General features: G+C 45.2%; 1 protein-coding gene across 5 annotated transcripts in view; it reads left to right on the forward strand.

Annotated features, from left to right (window-relative positions):
- The window catches only part of prdm5 (PR domain containing 5), a 479,054-nt gene that overhangs the window by 20,278 nt on the left and 432,494 nt on the right, over positions 1-26,282 (forward strand). For all 5 annotated transcript variants that reach the window (XM_070863981.1, XM_070863995.1, XM_070863973.1 and 2 more), the window contains exon 3: positions 8,692-8,814. In XM_070863981.1, the coding sequence (XP_070720082.1) occupies positions 8,692-8,814 (123 nt within the window). The remainder of the gene's footprint in view (positions 1-8,691; positions 8,815-26,282) is intronic.

The raw sequence follows: 26,282 nt of genomic DNA on the forward strand, positions 1-26,282 counted from the left end.
GATTTTGACCCAGCAACAATGAAAGAACGGCGATATACTTCCAAGTCAGGATGGTGTGTGGCCTTTGAGGGGAACGTGGAGGTGGTGGTGTTCCTATGAGCCTGCTTCCCCTGTCCTTCTAGGTGGTAGAGGTCATGGATTTGGGAGGTGCTATCTAAGAAGTCGTGGTGAGTTGCTGCAGTGCAACTTGTAGATGGTACACATTGAAGCCCTGGTATGTCAGTGATGGAAGGAAGGAATGTTTAAGGTGGTGGATGGGTGCCAATCAAGCGGGCCGCTTTTTCCTGGATGGTGTTGAGCTTCTTGCGTGTTGTTGGAGTTGCACTCATCCAGGCAAGTGGAGAGTATTCCATCTTTGTGCCTTGTAGATGGTGGAAAGGCTTTGGGGAGTTGGGAGGTGAGACACTGCTCTTGTTGCCACAGTATTTATGTGGTTGGTCCAGTTAAGTTTCTGGTCAATGGTGACCCTCAAGATGTTGATGGTGGTGGATTTGGTGATGGCAATTCCGTTAATGTCAAGGGACAGTGGTTAGACTCTCACTTGTTGGAGATAGTCATTGCCTAGCGCTTGTCTGGCGCAAATGTTACTTGCCACTTATCAGCCCAAGCTTGAATATTGTCCAGGTCTTGCTGCATGCGGGCATTGACTGCTCCATTATCTGAGGAGTTGCGAATGACACTGAACACTGCAGTCATCAGCGAACATCCCCACTTCTGACCTTATGATAGAGGAAAGGTCATTGATGAAGCAGCTGAAGATGGTTGGGCCTAGGACACTGTCCTGAAGAACTCCTGCAGCGATGTCCTGGGACTGTGATGATTGACCTCCAACCACCACAACCATCTTCCTTTGTACTAGGTATGACTCCAGCCAGTGGCAAGTTTGCCCCCTGATTCTCATTGACCAGTTTTACTGGTGCTCCTTGATGCCACACTCAGTCAAATGCTGCCTTGATGTCAAGGGTAGTCACTCTCACCTCATCTCTGGAATTCAGCTCTTTTGTCCATATTTGGACCAAGGCTGTAATGAGGTATGGAGCCAAGTGGACCTGGCAGAACCCAAACTGGGCATCGGTGAGCAGATTTTTGGTGAGTAAGTGCCGGTTGATAGCATTGTTGACGATGCCTTACATCGATGCTGATGATTGAAAGTAAACTGATGGGGCGGTAATTGGCCGGATTGGATTTGTCCTGCTTTTTATGGACAGAACATACCTGAGCAGGTTTCCACATTGTTGGATAGATGCCAGTGTTGTACGTGTACTGGAACAGCTTGGCTGGAGGCACGGCGAGTTCTGGAGCATAAGTCTTCAGCACGACAGCTGAGATGTTGTCGGGGTCCATAGCCTTTGCTATATCCAGTGCGCTCAGCTGTCTCTTGATATCACGTGGAGTGAATCGAATTGGCTGAAGGTGGCTCATGTAACCTCAGCAGGAGGCCGATATGGATCATCCACTCGGCACTTCTGGCTGAAGATGGTTGCAGACGCTTCAGCCTTGTCTTTTGCACTCACATGCTGGGTGCCGTCATCATTGAGAATGGGGATATTCATGGAGCCGTTAGTTGTTTAATTGTCCACCACCATTCACGACTGGATGTGGCAGGACTGCAGAGCTTTGATCTGATCCTTTGATGTGGGATCCTTAGCCCTGTCTATGGCATGTTGCTTCCACTTTTTAGCTTCCCCAGGTTGGCACCTCATTTTTAGGTACACATGATGCTGCTCCTGGCATGCTCTTCTGCACTCATTGAACCAGAGTTGGTTCCCTGGCTTGATGGTAATGGTAGAGTGAGGGATATACATGCCATGAGGTTACAGATTGTGGTGGAAACAATTCTGCTGCTGCTGGTGGCCCACAGTGCCTCCTGGATGCCCAGTTTTGAGCTGCTGGATCTGTTCTGAATCTATCTAATTTAGCACAGTGATAGTGCCACACAACACGATGGATGGCATCCTTCATGTGAAGACAGGACTTCGTCTCCACAACAACTGTGCGGTGGTGACCGCTACCAATGTGGTCAAGGAGAGATGCATCTGCGACTGGTAGATTGCTGAGGACAAGGTCAAGTATGTTCTTCCCTCGTGTTGGTTCTCTCACCAGCTGCCGCAGGCCCAGTCTGGCAGCTATGTCCTTAAGGGCTTGGTCTGTAGTGGTGCTACTGAGCCACTCTTGGTGATGGACATTGAAGTCCCCCACCCAGAGTACACTCTGTGTCCTTGCTACTCTCAGTCTGGGAAGGTAGAGTTGAGGTAGAAGATCTTATTGAATGGTGGAGTGGGCTCGAAGGGATGAATGGCCTACTCCTGCTCCTATTTCTTATGTTCTTATATTCTTAAACTATATATTTAATGTGGACATGATGCGTATGCGTCCTAGAGCAGCATTAATTAATTGTACAATGAATGATGGCCTCATTGCAGTTATGTTTAAGTGGTACGAGTATCAGAACAGTGCAGTCCATGACAAGCTTGCCTGCTTTTCAACTGGATGATGGATGAAGAGCAGAGAAACAAAAATAAACAGGGTTCTGGGTTATTAATCTAGACTATTGTGAAGGGTTCCAACTATTGTTTTTTCTTGAAATGTCAATGGTCCCACACTATCTTTGTGTTTCCTTACCAAAATCAGCTGATAATACTTGTTGAAGCCAATATGACTGCAAAATGTCCAACTCATTAGAGTTACCTTAATGTGAATTTAATCCAATTTGTATGGATTGCTGGGTTTTAACGTTGATGAAATAATGAACTGCCAGGCAATGTTTACTGAAGTGGATCAGTAGTCAAGCTGAACTGCCTACAAATCACAAAGTGGTCAGCTGATAATGATAGCAACCTATGTATAGATAGTGCCGACAGCATGGAATAATGTCCCAAGGTGCTTCAGAGGTGTATGGAAAACGGAATGCTGTGCCAAATAAGAGATTGAGGGGTGAACAAAAGCTTGGCTAAAGATGTGCTTTTTATGTAGGTCATAAAGGAGGAGGGACGTGGAAAGATATATTGACCTTGGAGGGGTATGACACAGATTCACTCGAATGACACCAGGGTTTATTGGGTTAAACTATGAGGACAGATTGCATAAACTTGGTTTGTATTTCCTTGAGGTTTGAAGGTTGAAGGGTGATCTAATTGAGATCATTAAAATAATAAAGGGATTTAGTAGGGTAGATACAGAGAAACTATTTCCTCTATTGGAGGAAATCCAGAACAAAGGGACGTAATCTTAGAATTAGAGCTAGGCCATTCTGGAGTGAAAACAGGAAGCACCCATTCACACAAAGGGTAGCAGAAATCTGGATTTCCCCTCCCCCCCCCCCCCCACCCCCAAAGGGCTGTGGATTCTGGGTCAATTGGAGCTTTCAGGACTGAGATAGATAGATTATTCTTGGTTAAGGGTATCAAGTGATATGTATCAAAGGTGGGTTGGGTTGCAGATCAAACCATGATCTAATTAAATGGTGGAACAGATTTGAGGGGCTGAATGGCGTACTCCTGTTCCTATGTATGGGGGAGAGGGTTTTAGAGGGCAATCGGGCGAGCAGGATCTAGCCAGTTGAAGACATGGCCGCAAACGTTTGGATGAAAGGAGGGGGACTGCATAAGAGGCTGTCAGAAAAAAGGAGAGGACAGGACTGGTAGAACCGGAGGAGATTACAGAGATAGGAAGCCATGGATGGATTTAGACACAAGGATGAGAATTTTAAATTGGAGATGTTGAGAGACTGGGAGCCAATACAGGTCATTGAACACAATAGGATATGGGCAGGAGAGCTTTGGCTGAGCTTATGTTTATGGAGAAATGGAGGCTGACCATTGGAGGAATTGAGTCTGGAGATGACAACAGCATGAATGAAGATTCAGAAGCACATGGACGAAGGTAAGGACTGAGGTGGGCAATGTTGCGGAGGTGGAAATAGGCAGTCTTTATGATGAAGAAGATAGGAAGTTGGAAGCTCAGCTGTGGGTCAAACAGAACACTGAGGTTATGAACAGTTTGGTTAAGCTGGAGATGATGGGTGGGGAGGGGGATAGAGTCAGTGGTAAGGGTACAGAGTTTGTGGCAGAGGCTGAAGATGATGGCTTCTGTCTTTGCAATGTTCAACTGGAGGAAGTTATAACTCATCCAAGACTGGACAAGCACTTAAGGACAGCACAAAGGTAGTGGAGCGATTGTGAGAGTTGGTGGAGAGGTAGAACTGGGTGACATTGGCATATGGGTAAAAGATTTTGTGGCTTCGGATTAAGTTAGCAAGGTGCAGCATGTAGATGAGGACAAGGAGGAGTTCAAACATGGATCCTTGTGGGATTCCGGAGGTTTACTAGGCTCACTCAAGTGGTTTGCTTGTACAGTAGGCACTGAAATGGCTCACAATCTAATATATTGGGAATGATAGCCGAGGATGGAAAGAGTTAGGAAAATTAAACTGTACAGGACATTACAAAATTGTGAGAAAGATGTGACAATCAGTCTTGTTTAAGATATTAAAACTTAAATATGGCCTGACTGTGCAAGTCCTTTTCCAGCTGTACTCTTAAAAATAATAAACTTTGGAAATTTTTTTAGAAAATATTAGTTTCCTTTTTGATTTTAAAATAATAGAACTTCGCCTTTTTCTGGGATTAGTTGTTTCTTCCTATCCTGGCTGCACTCAACAAATGTGCGAGTTTGTGAGTTGAGTATGTGAAAGAGTTGATTTGAGGAGATGTAAGGTGTTATGTCCAGTACAAAGTGATGTGATTGAATACTGTAGACGTGAGTCAGTGTGACCTGGGTCTCTTTATTCTAACTCCAGAGTGTTGGTACAGCATGGGAAGCCTGCTTATATACAGTGCTCCCAAGGGATGCTGGGCTCCCTTGGGACTCCACCAGATACGCCCTCTGGTGGCGGTAGAATGCTGGTTACATAGGGTTGCATACATAACATCATTCCCTCTCAAAGTCAATAGTACACTTATTTACAGGGTGAGACGATCTGGGGCTTTTCGCTCCCTAGTCGATCGTCTCGGTACAAATGCAGGTGCAGGTGAGTTGGTTGGTTCTTCGCTGAGCTGCTGGGCAGCTGGTCTTGCTGGGCTGCTGGGGATGATGAGTTCAGCTTCGTGGTCAACCGTGATGTCGGTTGCCACTTGTGTGTGTGTCGGAGAGTCCAAGTTGGTGGTGTCCTCTTCAGGTTGCTCGTGGCTGTCTGTGAATCACAGTTTGGTTTGGTCCAAATGCTTTCTGCAAGTTTGTCAATTTGCGAGTTTGAACTGAAACATCCTACTCCCTTCTTTGGCTACGACAGTGCCAGCAAGCCATTTAGGACCATGTCCATAGTTGAGTACAAATACAGGGTCATTGACTTCAATATCGATGACAAATTTGCGCGATCATGGTACATGCTTTGTTGATGCCGCCTGCCCTCGACGTGACCATGGAGATCAGGATGGACTAGAGAGAGCCTTGTTTTGAGCACACTTTTCATGAGCAGTTCGGCTGGGGAAACCCCGGTGAGCGAATGTGGTCTGGTACGGCAGCTGAGCAGCACTCAGGACAGCCGGTTCTGCAGGAAGCCTTCCGACACGCGTTTCAAGCTTTACTTGATGATTTGGACTGCCCATTCTGCCTGGCCGTTGGATGCGGGCTTGAACGGGGCAGATGTGTTGTGCTTGATCCCATTGCGGGTTATGAATTCCTTGAATTCAGCGCTGGTGAAGCATGGCCCATTGTCACTGACAAGGACATCAGGCAGGCTGTGCGTGGCAAACATGGCTCGTAGGATTTCGATGGTGGCAGTGGACCTGCTTACAGACATTATTACACACTCAATCCACTTGAAAATAAGCATCCACAACAACCAAGAACATTTTGCCTAGAAGCGGGCCAGCGAAGTCAGCGTGGATCCTAGACCACGGTTTGGAGGGCCATTACCACAAACTTAGTGGTGTCTCCCTGGGTGCATTGCTCAGTTGAGAGCAAGTGTTGCATTGGCGCACGCATGACTCCAAATCTGAGTCGATGCCGGGCCACCACACATGGGATCTGGCTATAGCTTTCATCATTACTATTCCTGGGTGGGTACTGGGTAGGTCACATATGAATGTTTCCCTGCCTTTCTTGGGCAAAACCACGCGATTACCCCACAAAAGACAGTCCGTCTGTATGGACATTGCGTCTTTACGCTGCTGGAACAGCTTGATCTCTTCATGAATCTCTGCTGGGATGCTGGACCAGCTCCCATGGAGGACACAGTTTTTTACAAGGGACAGTAAAGGATCCTGGCTGGTCCAGGTCCTGATCTGGCAGGCCGTAACGGGTGACTTTTTGTTTTCAAATGCATCCATCACCAAGAGCAAATCTGCAGGCTGTGTCATTTCCACCCCGGTGGTGGGCAGTAGTAGCCGACTGAGGGCATCAGCGCAGTTCTCTGTGCCTGGCCTGTGGCGAATTACATAGTTATATGCAGACAGCGTGAGCGCCCATCTTTGGATGCGAGCAGAGGCATTGGTATTGATATCTTTGCTCTCTGAGAATAGCGATATGAGCGGCTTATGGTCAGTTTCTAACTCGAACTTAAGACCAAACAGATACTGGTGCATTTTTTCACTCCGTAAACGCATGCCAGAGCTTCTTTTTCAATCATGCTGTAGGCCCTTTCGGCCTTGGACAAGTTCCTGGACGCATAAGCGACTGGTTGCAATGTCCCTGATTCGTTTGCTTGTTGTAACACACACCTGACCCCGTACGAAAACACATCGCAAGCTAGTGCTAAACGTTTACAAGGATCATACAGGACCAGCAGTTTGTTGGAACATAACAGATTTCGGGCTTTCTCAAAAGTTATCTCTTGTGCTTTCCCCCATACCCAGTAATCTCCCTTGCATAGCAACACATGTAGAGGTTCTAGCAAGGTGCTTAACCCGGGTAGGAAATTACCAAAATAATTGAGGAGCCCCAGGAATGACCGCACCTCCATTACGTTCTGTGGTCTCAGCGCGTTCTTGATAGTCTCCGTCTTGGCGTCGGTGGGTCTGATGCCATCTGCCGCGATTCTTCTCCCTCAGAACTCGACCTCTGGAGCCAGGAAAGCACACTTCGAGCGTTTCAACCTGAGTCCCACACAATCTAGTCGACGTAGAACTTCTTCCAGCTTCCTCAAGTGTTCGATGGTGTCCCGACCTGTGACCTGGAAAACCACAGTGCGCAGAACCGACTTTAGCAGACTCTCCATGTTCCTTTGAAAAATGGCCGCTGCCGATCGAATCTCAAATGGGCATCTATTGTAGATGAACAGACCTTTGTGGTGTTGATGCAGGTGAGGCCTTTCGCAGATTCCGCCAGCTCTTGCGTTATGTAAGCCGAGGTCAGGTCCAAAATCATTCTACGCAGCGGGCTGGGGCCGGGACCCCCCACGGACCCACCAAGGTTCGTAAAATCCAGCCCATTACATCTGGAAATGGTTGGAGAAGCTGTGAAATACTATTGACACTTAGTGAAAGGGATAAAGGATTTATCATCTGAACAGTCAAAGTCAAAAACAAGTAATAAAAATAAAAATGTAGACTGTAAGATAAAGGAAATGTTTTATCGGGAGTGAAAATGGACAGTAACTGCTGTTGAAAATTATTACAGATACATGTTGAAATCATGGAACTGGCTGTACTTAGTCTTTCTCTCATACTAACTCCATGTTATCCAGTGATGATAGTTACTTTCCTTAATTGTGAGGTTTCCTTCACAAAGTAAAAAAAGCAAAGATTTCTGTTGGAGGAGATATGTAATCGTGCAGTTGAACAGCAACTCAAAGCAGAAGGATGAACAATAAAGAAACTCGTAATGGACAAATGCTCACAACTCTGGGGCTGAATTCTGGGAGGAGGGAGTCATTTATCACAGAATCTAAAAAAAAACACTTCCAATATATAAATTCTCGCAAATTTGATTTATCTGACAATGCCAGGATTAATGACTCTTTCAATAAACTTTGGAAGGTCTAATTTATCACTTGGATAACGAGCATTTCTGCAAATTCAAGGCACTCTGGGATACCAACTAAACTGAGGCCATTCTGGAACACTAACAAAGGTAGATGTCTCATAAATTTGACCTATTACTTGCAACAGCCACCAAGGTTAAGTTTGTAAAAATTCTGTCTTTGTTATAATTGTCTCCAGCTATTCTATTGCTATGCTACCTAACATACAAAAAAAAGTCACCAGAATATTCTAGGGCCAGTAGCTGAACAATATAACTACTGCCTGAATGAAGAATTTAAGGTCAAGGTGTGCCATATCTTAACAAAAACACATAAAATATAAAGGTTTTTAAATTCTATTCCAATTATGGACGATCCATAATATAATTGTACATAAGTTTAGGACTTGACTGAGGTCAACGTTCAGAGCTGTGGAAACGGAAGTCTTTTAACTTGGCTCCCATTTTACAAATAGAAGGTTCATGCAGCATCTGTACATGCTTATGGCAATATGCTTTTCTTCACTAGTGGACAGTACAAATCACTTGTAATTTAAAAATGTTTGTTTATCTAAGAGAAAGTACTTTACCTTGCTTGTATAGTGTGGCTGGTTGGGTGCATTTGACATAGAGAGAATTATTATGAGGGAAAAAAACCCTTCAAACTGTTTTGAATCATTTTGTCATTACTGCAGCAGACTGTACTCCTGAACTTTTTTCTGATATTTGCAGGTACGTGGGAGTAAGGGAGATGTGCTGTATATTCTGGATGCCAGTAATCCACGGCATTCAAACTGGCTACGCTTTGTCCATCAGGCCCCAACACAAGAGCAGAAAAATCTGGCTGCGATTCAGGTACATTTAGTGATATCATTGAGGCTTTCAGACATGGCAAGTAGTTCAGTAGTTATGTCTCTTTTCCATTGCGTACCATAGAGCCACCTGTATTGGCATAGTGCCTGCTCCCCACTTTGCAGATTATCAGTAATGTTCACAAATTAGCTTTTAGTTCCGAGAATTAGCTGAAATGTACATCTGGGAAATATAGTAATTATATTCTTTTCTTTATCTGAAATATTAAGGTTTCAATAAAAATGCTATAATACAGTATACAAGCTACAGTGTAGTAAAGTCAATACTCTGATGCTTTTAAATTAATTTAAAATTCCATATCGACTTCTTTATGCCAGTATCAAACAAGATGGAAAATAAAGGCAGAGCAATATAGTACTTAAAAAAAAAGCAATTATCAATAACCCTTATTGAAGTAATCATTATATAATTTTTATGTTGATGCCAACCTATTTTATCCAGAATAACAGACTACTTTTAACATACATATCTGTTTAGCCTCCTTTCTGCACTTTCTGAGTCATATGAAAGTTCCTGGTGCAGTATAGTATACAATTGAATGGTGCAAACAGCTTTTAAATGTTCAAAGCTTAAGCCAAGGTCAAGCTTCTGCAAGACTGCTGGAGATTTGATTCGCTTCTCTACAGGCTGCCAAAGGTCATTCATGTATTCCCTTCATTGACTCAAGGGATTTGACATGCCTCTCTTTCTCCTGCCCCTGACAGGATTACTCTCTGCCCCTTATCTAGACCACCAAGGATGAATTAATTTTACTTTTTCTTCAAAAAGGAAATTGGGTGTGTACTCTACTATTAGCTTCTTATAAGTTATTTATCTCACTCCACTAGATTTCCACTTGGCGTTTTGGTGCTGTGAATATAGAAAAAGCTGTAGATATTTCTCGTTAGCCATTGGAAATTTAATGTCACAAAACTGAACGTGCTGATCCATCGTGGGCTATTCTGAGCTCCGTGAATGGATGTCATTATGATGGGATCGCAAATTGCATTCTACACGTGTGGAGTATACTTTATCCTTCAGCTTATGTCTGCCAGTGTTCTATTTAGTTTCAGTGCAGGTTTATATGTGAATATCAAATGTTCATCTGCTATGGAACAACATGCTTTGTTTGACAGTCATCTATGCAGATATATCTTCCCAATGCATTGCAGCTTGCTTTCGTGCTCAAGGAAGAGCACTCCACAGGGACAGACATGATCATACGCATTGTCGTGTAGGTAACTGTATTTGATAAGATTTGCTAAAACCTCGCGAGGTAAAATTGCAGTGAATTTGGGTTTTTTTTTTGTTTCTTTTGTGAGGCCAAGGGGTTAAGTTGCTAACAGAAGCCACAAAGGCAGGTTTTAAATTTGTGAGTGCACTGCCCAGTATATGTATGTACCAATCTATGTCAATCTAGTGTCAGCTGTAGCTCAGTGGGTAGCACCCTTGCCTCTGAGTCAGAAAGTTGTTGGTTCAAGCCCCACTTCACACTCCAGAGACTTGAGCAGAACTATCTAAGCTGACACTGCAGTGCTGAGTGAATGCTGCATTGTCAGGGATGCTGTCTTTTGGTTGAGACATTAAACCAAGGCCCTCTCGGGTGGATGTAAAAGATCCCATGGCACTATAATTGAAGAGGAGCAGGGGAGTTATCACTGGTGTTCAGGCCAATATTTACCCCTCAATCAACATAACAAAAACTGTTTATCTGGTCCTTATCACATTACTGTTTGTGGGAACTTGCTGTGCGCAAATTGGCCACCGCATTTTCTACATTACAACAGTGACTACACTTCAAGAGCACGTAATTGATTATAAAGCGCTTTGGGATGTCCGTTGGTCGTGAAAGGCGCGAAATAAATGCAAATCTTTTTATAATGGAAGCCATTTTCTAAATAGCTTCTTACCAACCTGACCTATTGGTGGCCTGTGCTACCTCCAATTAGAAAAGTCCCCAGTACAAACCAGAGTAATGAAATGCTAAAGGTTAATGGCACAAGAAGTATTTCATTAGAAGTTAAAGATTGCCTTTTAAAAAAAAACTTTTACAAAAAGATTAGAGCTGGTGGCTCAGTCAGCACTGGCAAAGAACACAGTTGAGCTATCTCCACTCCACAGATGAGTGAAAAATTGGATGGAAAGAAAGTAAAGGCCTGTTTGGATAAGCAGCTTAATAAATTAACATTTTGGAGAGCAATTCAAAGGTGTCAGCTTGCAGTTACGTGATAGTGTTCAGAAATCAATTATTTCTTTCAAAGCTATAAAAAGAACTAGCAAAGTTTAGGGGGAAAAAACCCTTTAAGAATACAGCAGATGAGATGATGACAGCATTTGCTGGTCAGTTTGATGCACCAATTTATTTTATTCAAACCCACAATTCAGTTTTGACCTCTCAAGGTCCTGCAGCAATTGCTGCCAAAGGAATGTTCTGAGATTTATTGCAGAGGAACTATTAAAGGGGATACATTTCTACATCATCCACCTTTTACCTTTTTATGAGGAAATCATTAGACTCCCAGGATCATCAATCCTGGTTGTGTAAGTCTGATGTTGAATCTATCTCTCCGCACATGCATATTGTACTGTTGCACTGAGTACTTTGTTGTGATTACAAGTTCATGTTAGTAAGCCCATAATGTAATATAAATCAAAAACATAAGCTACAGATGGAAGTGTTTCATTTAATGCTGCTTCAACTGATGGAGGATTATGGTACTATTTTTCATCTTGTTGCAGACGAAGAGGTTAGAATTTTTTTTCACTTTGTGTACTAAGGGGGCGAAATTGCCCCGCACCCCGTTTGGAGGCGGTAGTCTTCCGGGGCCGGGATATTTATCGCCCAGCCTGAATGTTCCTTATAAGTCTCAATGCTAGGCAGTGTTGCCTAGCTGAATGGTTGGTTAGGCAGGGCACTGCCAGCAAGACTCTGATAGTGCATGCCTATGTGTGAAAGTGTGAAAGAGGCTTATCGGATTTATTTTTCCACGACCTCTATTTAGTACGCCCTACTAATAAGCTGGCTGATATCAAAACTTTTGCTTTCAGTTGATGTTCCAGTATCTTGCTATGCCCTTGCACGGTGCATTGGTGTACAATCTGCAGCAACAGCTGGATCTCCCTTGTTTTACTAACAATCACTGCTCTAGTTTTGCTGTTTATTAAGAAGAGACAAGATGATGTAAAACATGTTCGTGTCTTATAAATTAAGAAGAAAAGTTGGTATTTAAATAGCTTATCATCAAAATATTTATTAATTATATTATGTTAAACAGAGGTTGTTAATACTAATTGTTGCATTTGAATATATTAAGGATGCAGTGATTGTTCTAGTAATCTGTTAGTTTCAAGAAAAGTTGAAAAGCCTTTTTATCTTTTTCACATGCATTTGCCATCAACTTCAGACCACAGCAGCAGGGAGGAATTTTTGCTGTTATTGTGTAATGTAAAATGGCCCCATGGAGATAGCTACATTCTACAACTGTCAGTAGAGTTCATGCTATCATAATAACAAATAAAAACTGAAGCAGCGATCCAACTGTTTTGGCATGTTTTGGAAAGAGCACAGCCTGCTCCTTACTCAAGGGAGCCCACGTGTTATCTATTATAGTCAGCAAACCTTCGACAATAACGTGAGTGGATGATGTGTGGACTCCCACTTATGGAGAACAGGCCAATTCTTCCCGTGTTGGAATTATATTGCTGTTTTAATGCTTTGTTGAAATCCCAAAAGGTAGTAGCTCTTTTGCTGGTGTGGGTTAATGCTATTGATAGGTTTGACTATATTTCAGTGCTTGTGGAAGTTGAAAGAGAAGGCGATGAAAAGAGTTAAGACCAATGAGGAGAGTGTGGGGATTTGGTTAGAGGAGGGCTAAACAGTTACAGTGTGGTTTCTCAGATTAGGAATGTTCTGTCAGTGACAGGAATGGTTAGTTACGCAAGACAGCGCAGGAAAATATAAATAAAGCAGATGTAAGTAGGCTCATTATTGGGGCTGTGGATATACAAGGTCTATTTTAAGGAAGGGGATGGGGGTCCATTCTAGCCTGTTTCTTTCATTGGTTAGGTTTTGTTGGGTCTCAAAAGAAATAAATTGTGAGGGAGAGAAAGGAGGCTACAATAAATTTAAAGAAATAAGCCTGGTGGGCAGATAGAAGATAATGGGCTAGATTTTTCTTTGGTAGGCATTGCCAAGTTTACCATTGACAGCAGTAGTGGTAAAGCCACTCTCGACCATACTATTTTCCTCTTGTGAAAGAAATATAACATTATAATAAATAAGCATGCAGCTGGCTGAATTTGTCCTATTTTTGCTAGCTGCCATGAAGTTAAGTACGCATGAAATTTATTTTTAGTTTCATAAAGTTGGAATTCTTTAGCTGCATTCTTTGCCATGAAACTATGTCGTCGTTCTGTGCAGCAGGATAGATTTTATGGAACTGAATTCAGAGCAATAGTCTCTACTGATGGGATATGATGTATAAAAAAGCTAGAAAGTTCTCTGGGAGCAAACAGATTACTAAAACAATCAATGCATACTTAGTTCAATTTTAAGGGAAAGTTGAGAGGCTTTGGGCTCAATTTTGGCCAGGTGTTGCTCCGTTTTTTTGGAATAGGCTGCTTTTTCTGGCGTAACTTAAAAATCCCCAGTTTCTACAATCAATTTGCACCAGCGTAACTCATTTAGTTATGCTTTTTTTAAAAGGTTAGTTTTTTTTCTCAAAAGGGGGCGTTACCAGCCACCGACGCCACTTCTGCCCATTTAGGCAACTTTGGCCAGCTAATAGTTACTCCATTTCTACTTCGGCCAGCGTATGTGGCCACTTCAGAAAACCCTTGCAGAGAGATAAAGAAATCGGCGCAGGTAGGTACATCGGAGGCCATTCGGATTGGGATAGGGGCGGGAAGCGGAGAGGACCTGGACCTAAACCAACCAAGCATCACCCTTCGCAATGTTTGCAAACAAAAACTACTAACAGTTCTATAAGAAATAAAAAATTAAAGTCCTACTTTCATCTTCAAACTGCAATTCACCTTTCTGCACTTGGCCCAGGAAGGCAGCGGGCCAATGCGGGAGGCCATTCGGCCTGGGCTAGGGGCAGGACAGTGCACCGGGAGGCCACTCGGCCTGGGCTAGGGGCGGGCAATACACCAGGAGGCCACTCGGCCTGGGCTAGGGACGGGCAATGCACCGGGAGGCCACTTGGCCAGGGCTAGGGGCAGGACAACGCACTGGGAGGCCACTCGGCCTGGGCTAGGGGAAGGACAACGCACCGGGAGGCCACTTGGCCTGGGCTAGGGGAAGGACAATGCACCGGGAGGCCACTCGGCCTGGGCTAGGGGAAGGCAATGCACCGGGAGGCCACTTGGCCTGGGCTAGGGGAAGGACAATGCACCGGGAGGCCACTTGGCCTGGGCTCGAGGCAGGACAACGCACCGGGAGGCCACTTGGCCTGGGCTAGGGGAAGGACAATGCACCGGGAGGCCACTCGGTCAGGGCTAGGGGCGGGACAATGCACCGGGAGGCCACTTGGCCTGGGCTAGGGGAAGGACAATGCACCGGGAGGCCACTCGGCCAGGGCTAGGGACGGGACAACGCACCGGGAGGCCACTTGGCCTGGGCTAGGGGAAGGACAATGCACCGGGAGGCCACTCGGCCTGGGCTAGGGGCGGGACAACACATCAGGAGGCCACTCGGCCTGGGCTGGGGCAGGACAACGCACCGGGAGACCACTCGGCCTGGGCTAGGGGCAGGACAACGCATCGGGAGGCCACTTGGCCTGGGCTCGAGGCAGGACAACGCACCGGGAGGCCACTTGGCCTGGGCTAGGGGAAGGACAATGCACCGGGAGGCCACTCGGCCTGGGCTAGGGGTGGGCAATGCACCGGGAGGCCAGTTGGCCTGGGCTAGGGGCGAGCAATGCACCTGGTGGCAACTCGGCCTGGGCTAGGGGCAGGACAGCGCACTGGGAGGCCACTCGGCCTGGGCTAGGGGCGGGCAATGCACCGGGAGGCCACTTGGCTTGGGCTAGGGGCAGGACAACGCAGCGGGAGACCACTCGGCCAAAGCTAGGGTCGGGAAATGCACCGGGAGGCCACTCGGCCTGGGCTAGGGGCGGGAGCAAGTGAACTGAACGGCATCGGGATTCAACGGAGAGGCTGCAAGCAAATCAGCGGAAAGGCTAGGGGGTTGGGGAGGGGGATGGTGGGGGAGGGGGGGAGGGAGGGAGCTGGCAAGCATCGGGGGCCAAAGAGAGGGAGAGGGGCTTAAGTCAACGGAGAGGCTGGGGGCGAGGAGCGAGAGAGGTCACAAGACTCAAGGGGGGGGAGGAGGAGGGAGAGGTCACAAGACTCAAGGGGGGGGGGAGGGAGAGAGGAGAGGACAAAATACCTTTTTGGTCCATCTATACAGACCTGGGTGGGGGTGGGGGAGGGAGGGAGAGAGAGAGAGCGAGAGAGAGAACTGTGAACCTGTATTGCTTGCTTTCCTGCCGTTTTGACCTCCTTTGAAAGTTTAACTTTAAGTATGGGGGCAATACTGACAATGCCATACCTTTTGCAAACGTTCTGCATCATTGTGCTACATAGGAGTCAATTGATTAGAGTTCATCACATCAGGAACATCAGAGCCCGTAGGCTGCTGGGCAGGAGGCCTTACCCACCTTGGCAATTTCGAGTCAGGCGTTCGTACCTGCGCCTGAGTGATGCAGAATGTATCAGAAGGCTGTGTTTCCGCAAAGAAGTTGTCCGTGAGATCTGCGAGTTGCTGAGACCAGATCTGTAGCCGAGAAGCGTCAGGTGGACTGCTTTGTCAGTTGAAGTGAAGGTTACAGCTGCACTTTCATTCTATGCCTCTGGATCATTTCAAGCTACAACTGGAGATGTGTGCGCCATCTCTCAACATGCAATACATGTCTCCATTCGCCAGGTCACGGCTGCACTGTATGCGCGGAAGAATGATTTCATCAAGTTCCCAATGACCACCCAAGCAATCCATGACAGGGCTGTGGAGTTCTCAAAGATTGCTGGCTTCCCAAAGGTACAGGACTGCATTGATTGTACCCACATCGCCTTCCGAGCACCTTTGAAGAATGGCGAGCTGTTCAGGAATAGAAAAGGCTTCCACTCCATTATTAATGTGCAGCTCATTTGTGACAACATGCATCGCATCATGTCAGTTGATGCAAGATACCCTGTGAGCACGTGGGGTAGCATTGCTGGTTAAAGAGGAGATTAACGCAATAGTAAGTAAGGACATTAGCGTGGATGAGGTGGAATCTACATGGGTAGAGCTGCGGAACACCAAAGGGCAGAAAACGCTAGTGGGAGTTATGTACAGTCCACCAAACAGTCATAGTGAGGTTGGGAATGGCATCAAACAGGAAATTAGGGATGCATGTAATAAAGGTACAGCAGTTATCATGGGTGACTTTAATCTACATATAGATTGGGCTAAACAAATTGGTAGCATTACGGTGGAGGAGGATTTCCTGGAGTGTAAAAGGGATGGTTTTCTAGACCAATATGTCGAGGAACCAACTAGAGAGCTGGCCATTCTAGACTGGGTGTTGTGTAATGAGAGAGGATTAATTAGCAATCTTGTTGTGCGAGGCCCCTTGGGGAAGAGTGATCATAATATGGTAGAATTCTTCATTAAGATGGAGAGTGACACAGATCATTCAGAAACTCAAGTCCTGAGCTTAAAGAAAGGTAACTTCGACGGTATAAGACGTGAATTGGCTAGGATAGACTGGCGAATGATATTTAAAGGGTTGACAGTGGATAGGCAATGGCAGACATTTAAAGATCACATGGATGAACTTCAACAATTGTACATCCCTGTCTGGCATAATAAAACAGGGAAGGTAGCTCAACCATGGCTTGCAAGGGAAATTAGGGATAGTGTTAAATTCAAGGAAGAGGCATATAAAGTGGCCAAAAACAGCAGCAAACCTGAGGACTGGGAGAAATTTAGAATTCAGCAGAGGAGGACAAAGGGTTTAATTAGGAGGGGGAAAATAGAGTATGAGAGTAAGCTTGCAGGGAACATAAAAACTGACTGCAAAAGCTTCTATAGATACGTGAAGAGAAAAAGATTGCAGTCAGAATCAGGTGAATTTATAATGGGGAAACAAAGAAATAGCAGACCAATTAAACAAATATTTTGTTTCTGTCTTCACTAAGAAAGACACAAATAACCTTCTGGAAATACTAGGGGACCAAGGGTATAGCGCGAAGGAGGAGCTAAATGAAATCGTTATTAGTCAGCAAATTGTGTTAGGAAAATTGATGGGATTGAAGGCCGATAAATCCCCAGGGCCTGACAGCCTGCATTCCAGAGTACTTAAGGAAGTAGCCCTAGAAATAGTGAATGCATTGGTGGTCATATTCCAACATTCTATAGACTCTGGATTAGTTCCTATGGACTCGAGGGTAGCTAGTGTAATCCCACTTTTTAAAAAAGGAGGGAGAGAACAAACAGGGAATTATAGACCCGTCAACCTGACATCGGTGGTGGAGAAAATGTTGGAATCAATTATTAAAGATGCAATAGCAGTGCATTTGGAAAGCAGTGACAGGATCGGTCCAAGTCAGCATGGATTTATGAAAGGGAAATCATGCTTGACAAATCTAGAATTATTTGAGGATGTAACTAGTAGAGTGGTCAAGGGGGAGCCAGTGGATGTGGTGTACTTAGACTTTCAAAAGGCTTTTGACAAGGTCCCACACAAGAGATTAGTGTGCAAAATTAAAGCACATGGTATTAGGGGTAAGGTACTGATGTGGATAGAGAACTGGTTGGCAGACAGGAAGCAAAGAGTAGGAATAAACGGGTCCTTGTCAGAATGGCAGGCAGTGACTAGTGGGGTAGCGCAAGGTTCAGTGCTGGGACCCCAGCTATTTACAATATACATTAATGATTTAGACGAAGGAATTGAATGTAATATCTGCAAGTTTGCAGATGACACTAAGCTGGGTGGCAGTGTGAGCTGTGAGGAGGATGCTAAGAGGCCGCAGGGTGACTTGGACAGATTAGGTGAGTGAGCAAATGCATGGCAGATGCGATATAATGTGGATAAATGTGAGGTTATCCACTTTGGTAGTAAAAACAGGAAGACACATTATTATCTGAATGGTGACAGATTAGTAAAAGAGGAGGTGCAACGAGACCTGGGTGTCATGGTACATCAGTCATTGAAAATTGGCATACAGGTACAGCAGGCGGTGAAGAAGGCAAATGGCATGTTGGTCTTCGTAGCTAGAGGATTTGAGTATAGGAGCAGGGAGGTCTTACTACAGTTGTACAGGGCCTTGGTGAGGCCACACCTTGAATATAGTATATAATTTTGGTCTCCTAATCTGAGGAAGGACATTCTTGCTATTGAGGGAGTGCAGCGAAGGTTCACCAGACTGATTCCCGGGATGGTAGGACTGACATATGAAGAGAGACTGGATCGACTAGGCTTATATTCAATGGAGTTTAGAAGAATGAGAGGGGATCTCATAGAAACATATCAAATTCTGACGGGATTGGACAGGTTAGATGCAGGAAGAATGTTCCTGATGTTGGGGAAATCCAGAACCAGGGCTCACAGTCTAAGGATAATTGGTAAGCCATTTAGGACCGAGATGAGGAGAAACTTGTTCACTCAGAGAGTTGTGAGCATGTGGAATTCTCTACCACAGAAAGTTGTTGAGGCCAGTTCGTTAGATCTATTCAAAAGGGAGTTAGATTTGGCCCTTACGGCTAAAGGGATCAAGGGGTATGGAGAGAAAGCAGGAATGGGGTACTGAAGTGCATGATCAGCCATGATCATGTTGAATGATGGTGCATGCTCGAAGGGCTGAATGGTCTACTCCTGCACCTATTTTCTATGTTTCTATATTTAATTCCAGAGCTTCAGGCTTAGGCAACAGAAAGCACGAGCACCAATGGTTGAGCGATTATAATCAGGGATGCTCAAGAGAGAAGAATTAGAGGAACGCAGACATCCCGGGGTGGTGGGTGGGCGCGGAGGGGTGATGGAGGTGGTCGTGGGGCTAGAGGAGATTACAGAGATAGGGAAGGCTGAGGTCATGGAGGGATTTGAAAAGAAGGATGAGAATTTTGAAATCGAGGCGTTGCTTAGCCGGGAGCCAATGTAGGCCAGCGAGCACAGGGGTGATGGGTGATCAGGACTTGGTGTGAGTTAGGACACGGGCAGCCGAGTTTTTGATCACCTGAATTTTACGTCGGGTAGAATGTGGGAGGCCAGCCAGGAGTACGTTGGAATAGTTAAGTCCAGAGGTAATAAAGGCATGGATGAGGGCTTCAGCAGCTGATGAGCTGAGGCAAGGGCGGAGATGGGTGATATTACGGAGGTGGAAGTAGGCAGTCTTAGTTATGGTGCACATATGTGGTCGAAAGCTCATTTCAGGGTCAAATATGACACCAAGGTTGTGAATAGTCTGGTTCAGCCTCAGACAGAAGTTGGGAAGAGGGATGGAGTCAGTGGCTAGGAAACGGATTTTGTGACGGGGACCGAAAACAATGGCTTTGGTCTTCCCAATATTCAACTGGAGAAAATTTCTGCTCATCCAGACATCCAGGATGTCAGACAAGCAGTCTGACAATTTGGGAGACCGTGGTGGGGTCGAGAGAAGTGGTGATGAGGTAGAGCTGGGTGACATCAACGTACATGTGGAAACTGATGCTGTGTTTTTGGATGATGTTGCCAAGGGGCAACATGTAGATGAGAAATATGAGGGGGCCAAGGATAGATCCTTGGGGGACACCAGAGGTAACGATGCGGGGGCAGGAAGAGAAGCTGTTGCAGGTGATTCTCTGGCTATGATTAGATAAGAATGGAACCAGGTGAGTGCAGTCCAACCCAACTGGAAGGTGGTGGAGAGGTGTAGGGGAAGGATAGAGTGATCAACTGTGTCAAAGCCTGCAAACAAGTCAAGAAGGATGAGGAGGGAGAGTTTGCCTTTGTCACAGTCACAAATTATGGGAAAGATGTACACGGATTTGGGAGGCGACAGCTGTTCAAGGACTTTGCAGAGGAATGGGAGGCTGGAGATGGGGCAGTAGTTAGCAAGGACGGAGGAGTCGAGGGTTGTTTTTTTGAGGAAAGGGGTGATGACGGTAGATTGGAGGGAGAGCAGGACAATACCTGAGGAGAGAGAACCGTTAACAATGTCAGCTAACATGGAAGTCAGAAAAGGAAGTTGGGTGCTCAGCAGTTGGGTGGGAATAGGGTCAAGGGAGCAGGAAGTGGGTCTCATGGACAGGATGAGCTCGGAAAGGTCACGAGGAGAGATCGGAGAGAAACTGGAGTAAGATGTGAGGTCAGGGCTAGGGCAGGGGGGAATCTTTAGAGGAAGTTTGGCCCAGTGAGCTAGGGGAAGGAAGGGAAGAGGCAGAGGCGGCTGAACGGATGGTCTCAATCTTGGAGACAAAGAAGTCTATGAGCTCCTCACACTTAATGTCAGAGGTGAGGGTGGAGACTGGGGAGAGGGGTTTAAAAAGACGGTTAGCAGTGGAGAATAGAAGCCAGGATTTATCTTTACATTCTAGAATGGCAGACGAGAACAGGACCTGATATTGCTTTATGTGGTCCAGCTAGATCTGGTGGTGAATGACTGAACCAGTTGTCCGCCATATCCGTTCAAGTATGCGTCCCATGGACTTAAGGAAGTGAAGGTCAGGGCTGTACCAGGGGGAATGGCAAGGGTGAGAGAGAGTAATTTTTTCAACAGGGACTAGGGCATCAAGGGTGGTGGTGATGGTGTGATTGAGCAGATATGCTGCAGTAATGTTATGGTGAATGGAGGGCCAAAGTCTGGACAGTTGGGAGTTCATAAGTGCAGTTGTAAGAAAGTCAGTGAAAGAAAACCTTGCACTAGCAGACTAAAGATAGTGATTAGTTTCAGGGGGCTCAATTTTGGTCATGACTTGCTCCAATTGTTTTGTAGAAAGTTGTTTTTTCTGGCGTAAGTTTAAAAAGCGCCATTTTCCCCAATAAACTTGAGTAACTCAGTTAGGTACGATATTTTTTCATTGAGTTTTTTTTTCAAAAGGGGGCGTTCCCAGACACTTACACCAGTTTTCGCCATTTATGCCACTTTGGCCAGCTAAAACTTACTCCAAATCGACTTAGGTCAGCGTATGTGGCCAGCTCTGAAAAAACTTGCGGGCAGTTAAGAAATTGGCGCAGGTTAGAACATTTAAAGCACCAAGACTTACAAAGCATTAAACAAAGCACAAAAATAAGCATTCAATAACAAATATAAAATAGAAGGAAGCTGAGAGGACCTGCACCAAGACTTACGAAGCAATTAATTAACAAATAAAAAATAGAAGGAAGCGGAGAAGATCTGCACCTGAAGCACCAAGACTTACAAAGCACTAAACACAGCACAAAAAGTAATAAGCATTCAATAAAAACTAAAGAATTGAAGTAACTAATTCAATAAATAAAGACCTGAAGTAAATCCTACCGTCAACTAAACTCGGCAGCGGCCGGCCTGTGCGGGAGGCCATTCGACCTGTGATAGGGGCGGCAAGACGCACACCGGGAGGCTAGGCTCATCACGGCACCTGTGAATGAGGGAGGGAGGGAGGAAGAGGCTGAACGCGGCATCGGTGAAAGGCGGTGGGCGGGGGGGGGGAAAGAGAGATCCACAGCGGCATTGGTGAAGGGGTCGGAGAGAGATCCACAGTAGCATCGGTGAAGGGGGGGAGAGAGAGATCCACAGCGGGCCTGCCCCAGCCGGTGCAGGAGACCCTTCGGCCAGGAATAGGGTGCGGCGAACATCCGGTCATCCCTTCGGCCAGGGATAGGGTGCGGCGAGCATCGAGTCGTCCCTTCGGCCAGGGATAGGGGCGGCGAGCGTCGGGTCCTGCTCACAGCCTGCAGGAGTATGCGCGCAAACTCCACTGCACATGCGGACAGCTGCCGGCACTGTTTTTGACGCAGGGCTGAAGCTCTGCCCCTCACTCCACTATATACGCCGCACCAGGACCCGGGACACTCGGCAGAGCGGCCAGGATGGGGGCACATTTTTTCGGCGCCATTTCCAGTGCACAAAGTCGGCGCATCTTGGGTGAGTGCACAGAAAAAAGGGGTTGTAGAAAATTGAGCCCCTGGAGAGGTGGCCAGCTGTTGTTTTAGCATTGTTGCCTGATGAGAAGTTATTAAAGATAAGTTTGTTTGGTGAGTCTATCATGTCTTTGAAATGTTAATGTATAAAAACTTTCAGGCTCATGTCAGACATTTTAGAATTATTTCTGTTCCGGCCTGATGATCTGAACAAACTAGTCAACAGTAAAACATGAGGTTTATTTTATGCCTTATCTACTCAAATGGTACAAGTAATTGTTATTCTGTTTTCTGAATATTGAGAATCTGTCTTTGGTTGTCAAAGAAAATGTGTCCTTTGGAAGTGCAGACAAATTGCATGAGGTATTAATGTTCCCTCTATCTCCAGTTCTCTATGGCATGTTATCCCATTCACATCACATATAAGGTAGAACTTTCTGTGTGTAGGAGATATGTGTTTTTAAGGAGACTGAGATACAAATGTTGGGGAATAGCCTGAATTGTAATATAACTTCTTTTACGCTTCCCTAAAATGTGCCTTAAATGCAATCTCGGAAAAGTGTTTGCTAATGCACAAGTGGGAATTCTTCCACTTTCCACCTCACCATAATTATAGCCTTGCTAAGTGAGATTACCAATTAATAACCAGATAGATAGATTGAGGAGTTGATCATTGGTCACAAATGTACTGCATTTAAATGCATTAAGCCCTTCCTTATTCCCTTATTTCACATCATGATATTCTGATTACAAGAACACCTAAACCTTTTCCCATTCATTCAACTGAAATTTATTCTGTCTGATTCTATATGTTGTCAGCTGTGGCTCAGTGGATAGCACTCTCACTTCTGAGTCAGAAAGTTATGGATTTAAGTCCCACTCCAGAGACTTGAACACAAAAATCTGGGCTGACACTCCAGTGCAGTACTGAGGGAGTGCTGCACCGTCGGAGTGCCGTCATTCGGATGTTAAACTGAGGCCCGTCTGCTCTCTCAGGTAGACATAAAATATCCCATGGCAAGGGTGGCTCAGCTGCACAGGGTGGGAGGAAGAAGGGTGGAAGAGCAGTGGGGGATTTGATAGTTAGGGGAACAGACAGGGGTTTCTGTGGCTGCAGACGTGACTCCAGGATAATATGTTGCCTCCCTGGTGCCAGGCTCAAGGATATCACTGACTGCAGGACATTGTATGGGGGGAGGATGAACAGCCAGAGATTATGGTCCATATCGGTACCAGTGACATCGGTAGAAAGAGGGATGAGGTCCTGCAGGCAGATTTTAGGGAGTTGAGAAAGAGATTAAAAAGCAGGACCTCAAAGGTAGTAATCTCTGGATTACACCCGGTGCCATGTGCTATTGAGTACAGAAATAGGAGGATAGAGAAGATGAATGCATGGCTGTAGAGATGGTGCAGGAGGGAGGGCTTTAGATTCCTGAGGCGTTGGGACCATTTCTGGGGGAGGTGGGACATGTACAAGCCGAACGGGTTGCACCTCAACAGGGCTAGGACCAATTTCCTCGTGGGAGGGTTTGCTAGTGCTATCGGGGAGGGTTTAAACTAGCTTAGCAGGGCGATGGGCACCATCATTTTTCTATCTCCCCTGGCTACAGGAGTGGTGCCAGAGGATTGGAGAATTGCTAACGTTGTACCATTGTTTAAAAAGGGAGGAAGGGATAAACCGAGCAATTATAGGCCAGTTAGTTTAACCTCCGTGGTGGGCAGATTATTGGAATCAACTCTGAGAGACAGTTTAAATCTTCATATAGAAAGACACAGATTAATCAAGGACAATCAACATGGATTTGTTAATAGAAGGTCGTTCCTGACTAACTTGATTGAATTTTTTGAGGAGGTAACACAAATTTTTTGAGGAGGTAACATGGAGGGTCGATAAGGGCAGTGCATTTAATGTAGTCTATATGGATTTTAGTAAGGCTTTTGAAAAGGTCCCATGTGGCAGGCTGATCGAAAAAGTAAAAGCCCATGGAATCCAAAGGAGAGTGGCAAATTGGATCCAAAATTGGCTCAGTGGTACGCAGAAAAGGGTAATAGTTGACTGGTGTTTTTGTGACTTGAAGGCTGTTTCCAGTGGGGATCAACAGGGCTCAGTACTCGGTCCCTTGCTTTTTGTAGTATATATTGGCCCTAAAATTCCGGCCTCCCCAGATACGTATGGAGTTTGTACGGACCCAGGAAGGCCTTGCAAAAGCCGGTTTTCGGCACGCGATGTGCATGCGCCAAAAGCCAGCTTTTCCGATCTGTCAAGTTTCTGGCTTGACATATCCTCCACATCTCAGGAAAAAGGACATTCCCACGGCAAAGATTGGGCTATTTGTCCATCTCTTGCCCAGCAAATGTCCTTACAATTCTAGCGCCTGGTAAAAGCAGGCGCATAGCCTACTTTTATCAGCTTAAGAGTTTTAAAACATATAAAAAACATATAAAAATAAAATTTAAAAATACATATTGATGTTAAAAACCCTACCCACTCAACTAATTTAATTTTAAACCATAATTAAAACTTTAAAAAAATCGGCAAATATTTTTTTTTCAAAAACATTTCTATAAACTTTAAATCCTATAATGTATTTATGTGAGCTGTTTCTTTTAATGTTTTATGCAGTGTTTGGGTGTTTGGGGGTGTTTATCATTCATAGTAATACGAGTTTCGGACTTACCAAACTCCTATTACTATGAATGAGAAAATACTTTACCGTGATTGGGTGTCCACGTGACTCCTACGGATGTCCCAATGTGAATGCGCTCCGTTGTGCAAGAAAAGGAGGCCTTGAGTTCAGAATCTCCAGTGACTGTTCGACCAAAAGGTAAGTGCGCATCTTTTCTCCTATTTTTAGTCAAACACCCGTGGGAAGAACAAATTGGGATTTCATGCCCATTAATGATTTAGACCTAAATGTAGGGGGCATGATAAAGAAATGTGCAGATGGTACAAAAATTGGCTGTGTGGTTGACAGTGAGGAGGAAAGCTCTAGACTGCAGGAAGATATCGACAAACTGGTCAGTTGGGCAGAAAAGTGGAAAATGGAATTAAATCTGGAAAAGTGTGAAGTAATGCATTTGGGGAGGGGCAACAAGCTAAGGGAATACACAAAAAATGGGAGGATACTGAGAGGTGTCGAGGAACAGAGGAACCTTGGAGTGTGTGTCCACAGATCCTTAAAGGTAGCAGGACAGGTCGATGAGGTACTTAAAAAGGTATACGGAATGCATTTCTTTATTAGCCAAGGCATAGAATAAAAAAGCAGGGAAGTTATGCTAGAACTGTACACAACACAAGTTAGGCCACAGCTGGAGTACTGCGTGCAGTTCTGGTCACTACATTACGGGAAATATGTGGTTGCACTAGAGAAGGTGCAAAGGAGATTTACGAGGATGCTGCCAGGACTGGAAAATTTTTGCCATGAGGAAAGATTGGATAGGCTGGGGTTGTTTTCTTTGGAACAGAGGAGGCTGAGGGGAGATTTAATTGACGTGTATAAAATTATGAGGGGCCTAGATAGAGTGGATAGTAAGGACCTATGTCCCGTAGCAGAGGGGTCAATAACCAAGGGGCATAGATGTAACATAGTTGGTAGGATTAAAGGAGAGATGAGGGAATTTTTTTTTACCCAAAGGGTGGTGGGTGTCTGGAACTCACTGCTTGAAAGGGTGGTAGAAGCAGAAACCCACATCACATTTAAAAAGTACTTGGATGTGCATTTAAAGAGGTGTGACCTACAGAGCTACGAACCTAGTGCTCGAAGGTAGAATTAGGCTGGGTAGCTCTTTTTCGACCGATATGGACACAATGGGCCAAATGGCCTCCTGTGTCGTAATTTTCTATGATTCTAACAGCAGGAAAGTTATCCCCGATGTCCTGGCCAATATTTTTCCCTCAATCAACATAACAAAGACAGATTATCTGGTCATTATTACATTGCATTTGTGGGAGCTTGCTGTGTGCAAATTAGCTGTTGCGTTTCGTACATTGCAACAGTGACTACAGTTCAAAAAAAGTACTTTATTGTAAAGCACTTTGAGACATCCGGTGGTCGTGAAAGGCGCTGTAAAAATGCAATTCTTTGTTTCTTTGGGCTGGAATTTCCATTGGCTGGACAGTATTGGCCATTGTGGGCAATAACCAGGTGAGCGAGAAATTCCCGACCTGAGTTACGCCTGCAGCTTCGAAGTACCGCTGGGCGTGCACCGTCCTTAGATTGCCCTGGCGCAATATTTGGCTCAGCGGTGACCCGTAGGTAAGTATGAAAATCTGCCCATGAGGATCAGCAGACCTGGGTGGTAGGTGAGTAGCTCTGCAAGAAAAAGGTTAGTAATTGTTTTTTTACACATTATTTTAAAATTCTGTTGTGGTGATTTCGGTTAAAA

This window comes from Pristiophorus japonicus, chromosome 2 (assembly GCF_044704955.1).
Source record: "Pristiophorus japonicus isolate sPriJap1 chromosome 2, sPriJap1.hap1, whole genome shotgun sequence".
Lineage (NCBI taxonomy): Eukaryota > Metazoa > Chordata > Chondrichthyes > Pristiophoridae > Pristiophorus > Pristiophorus japonicus.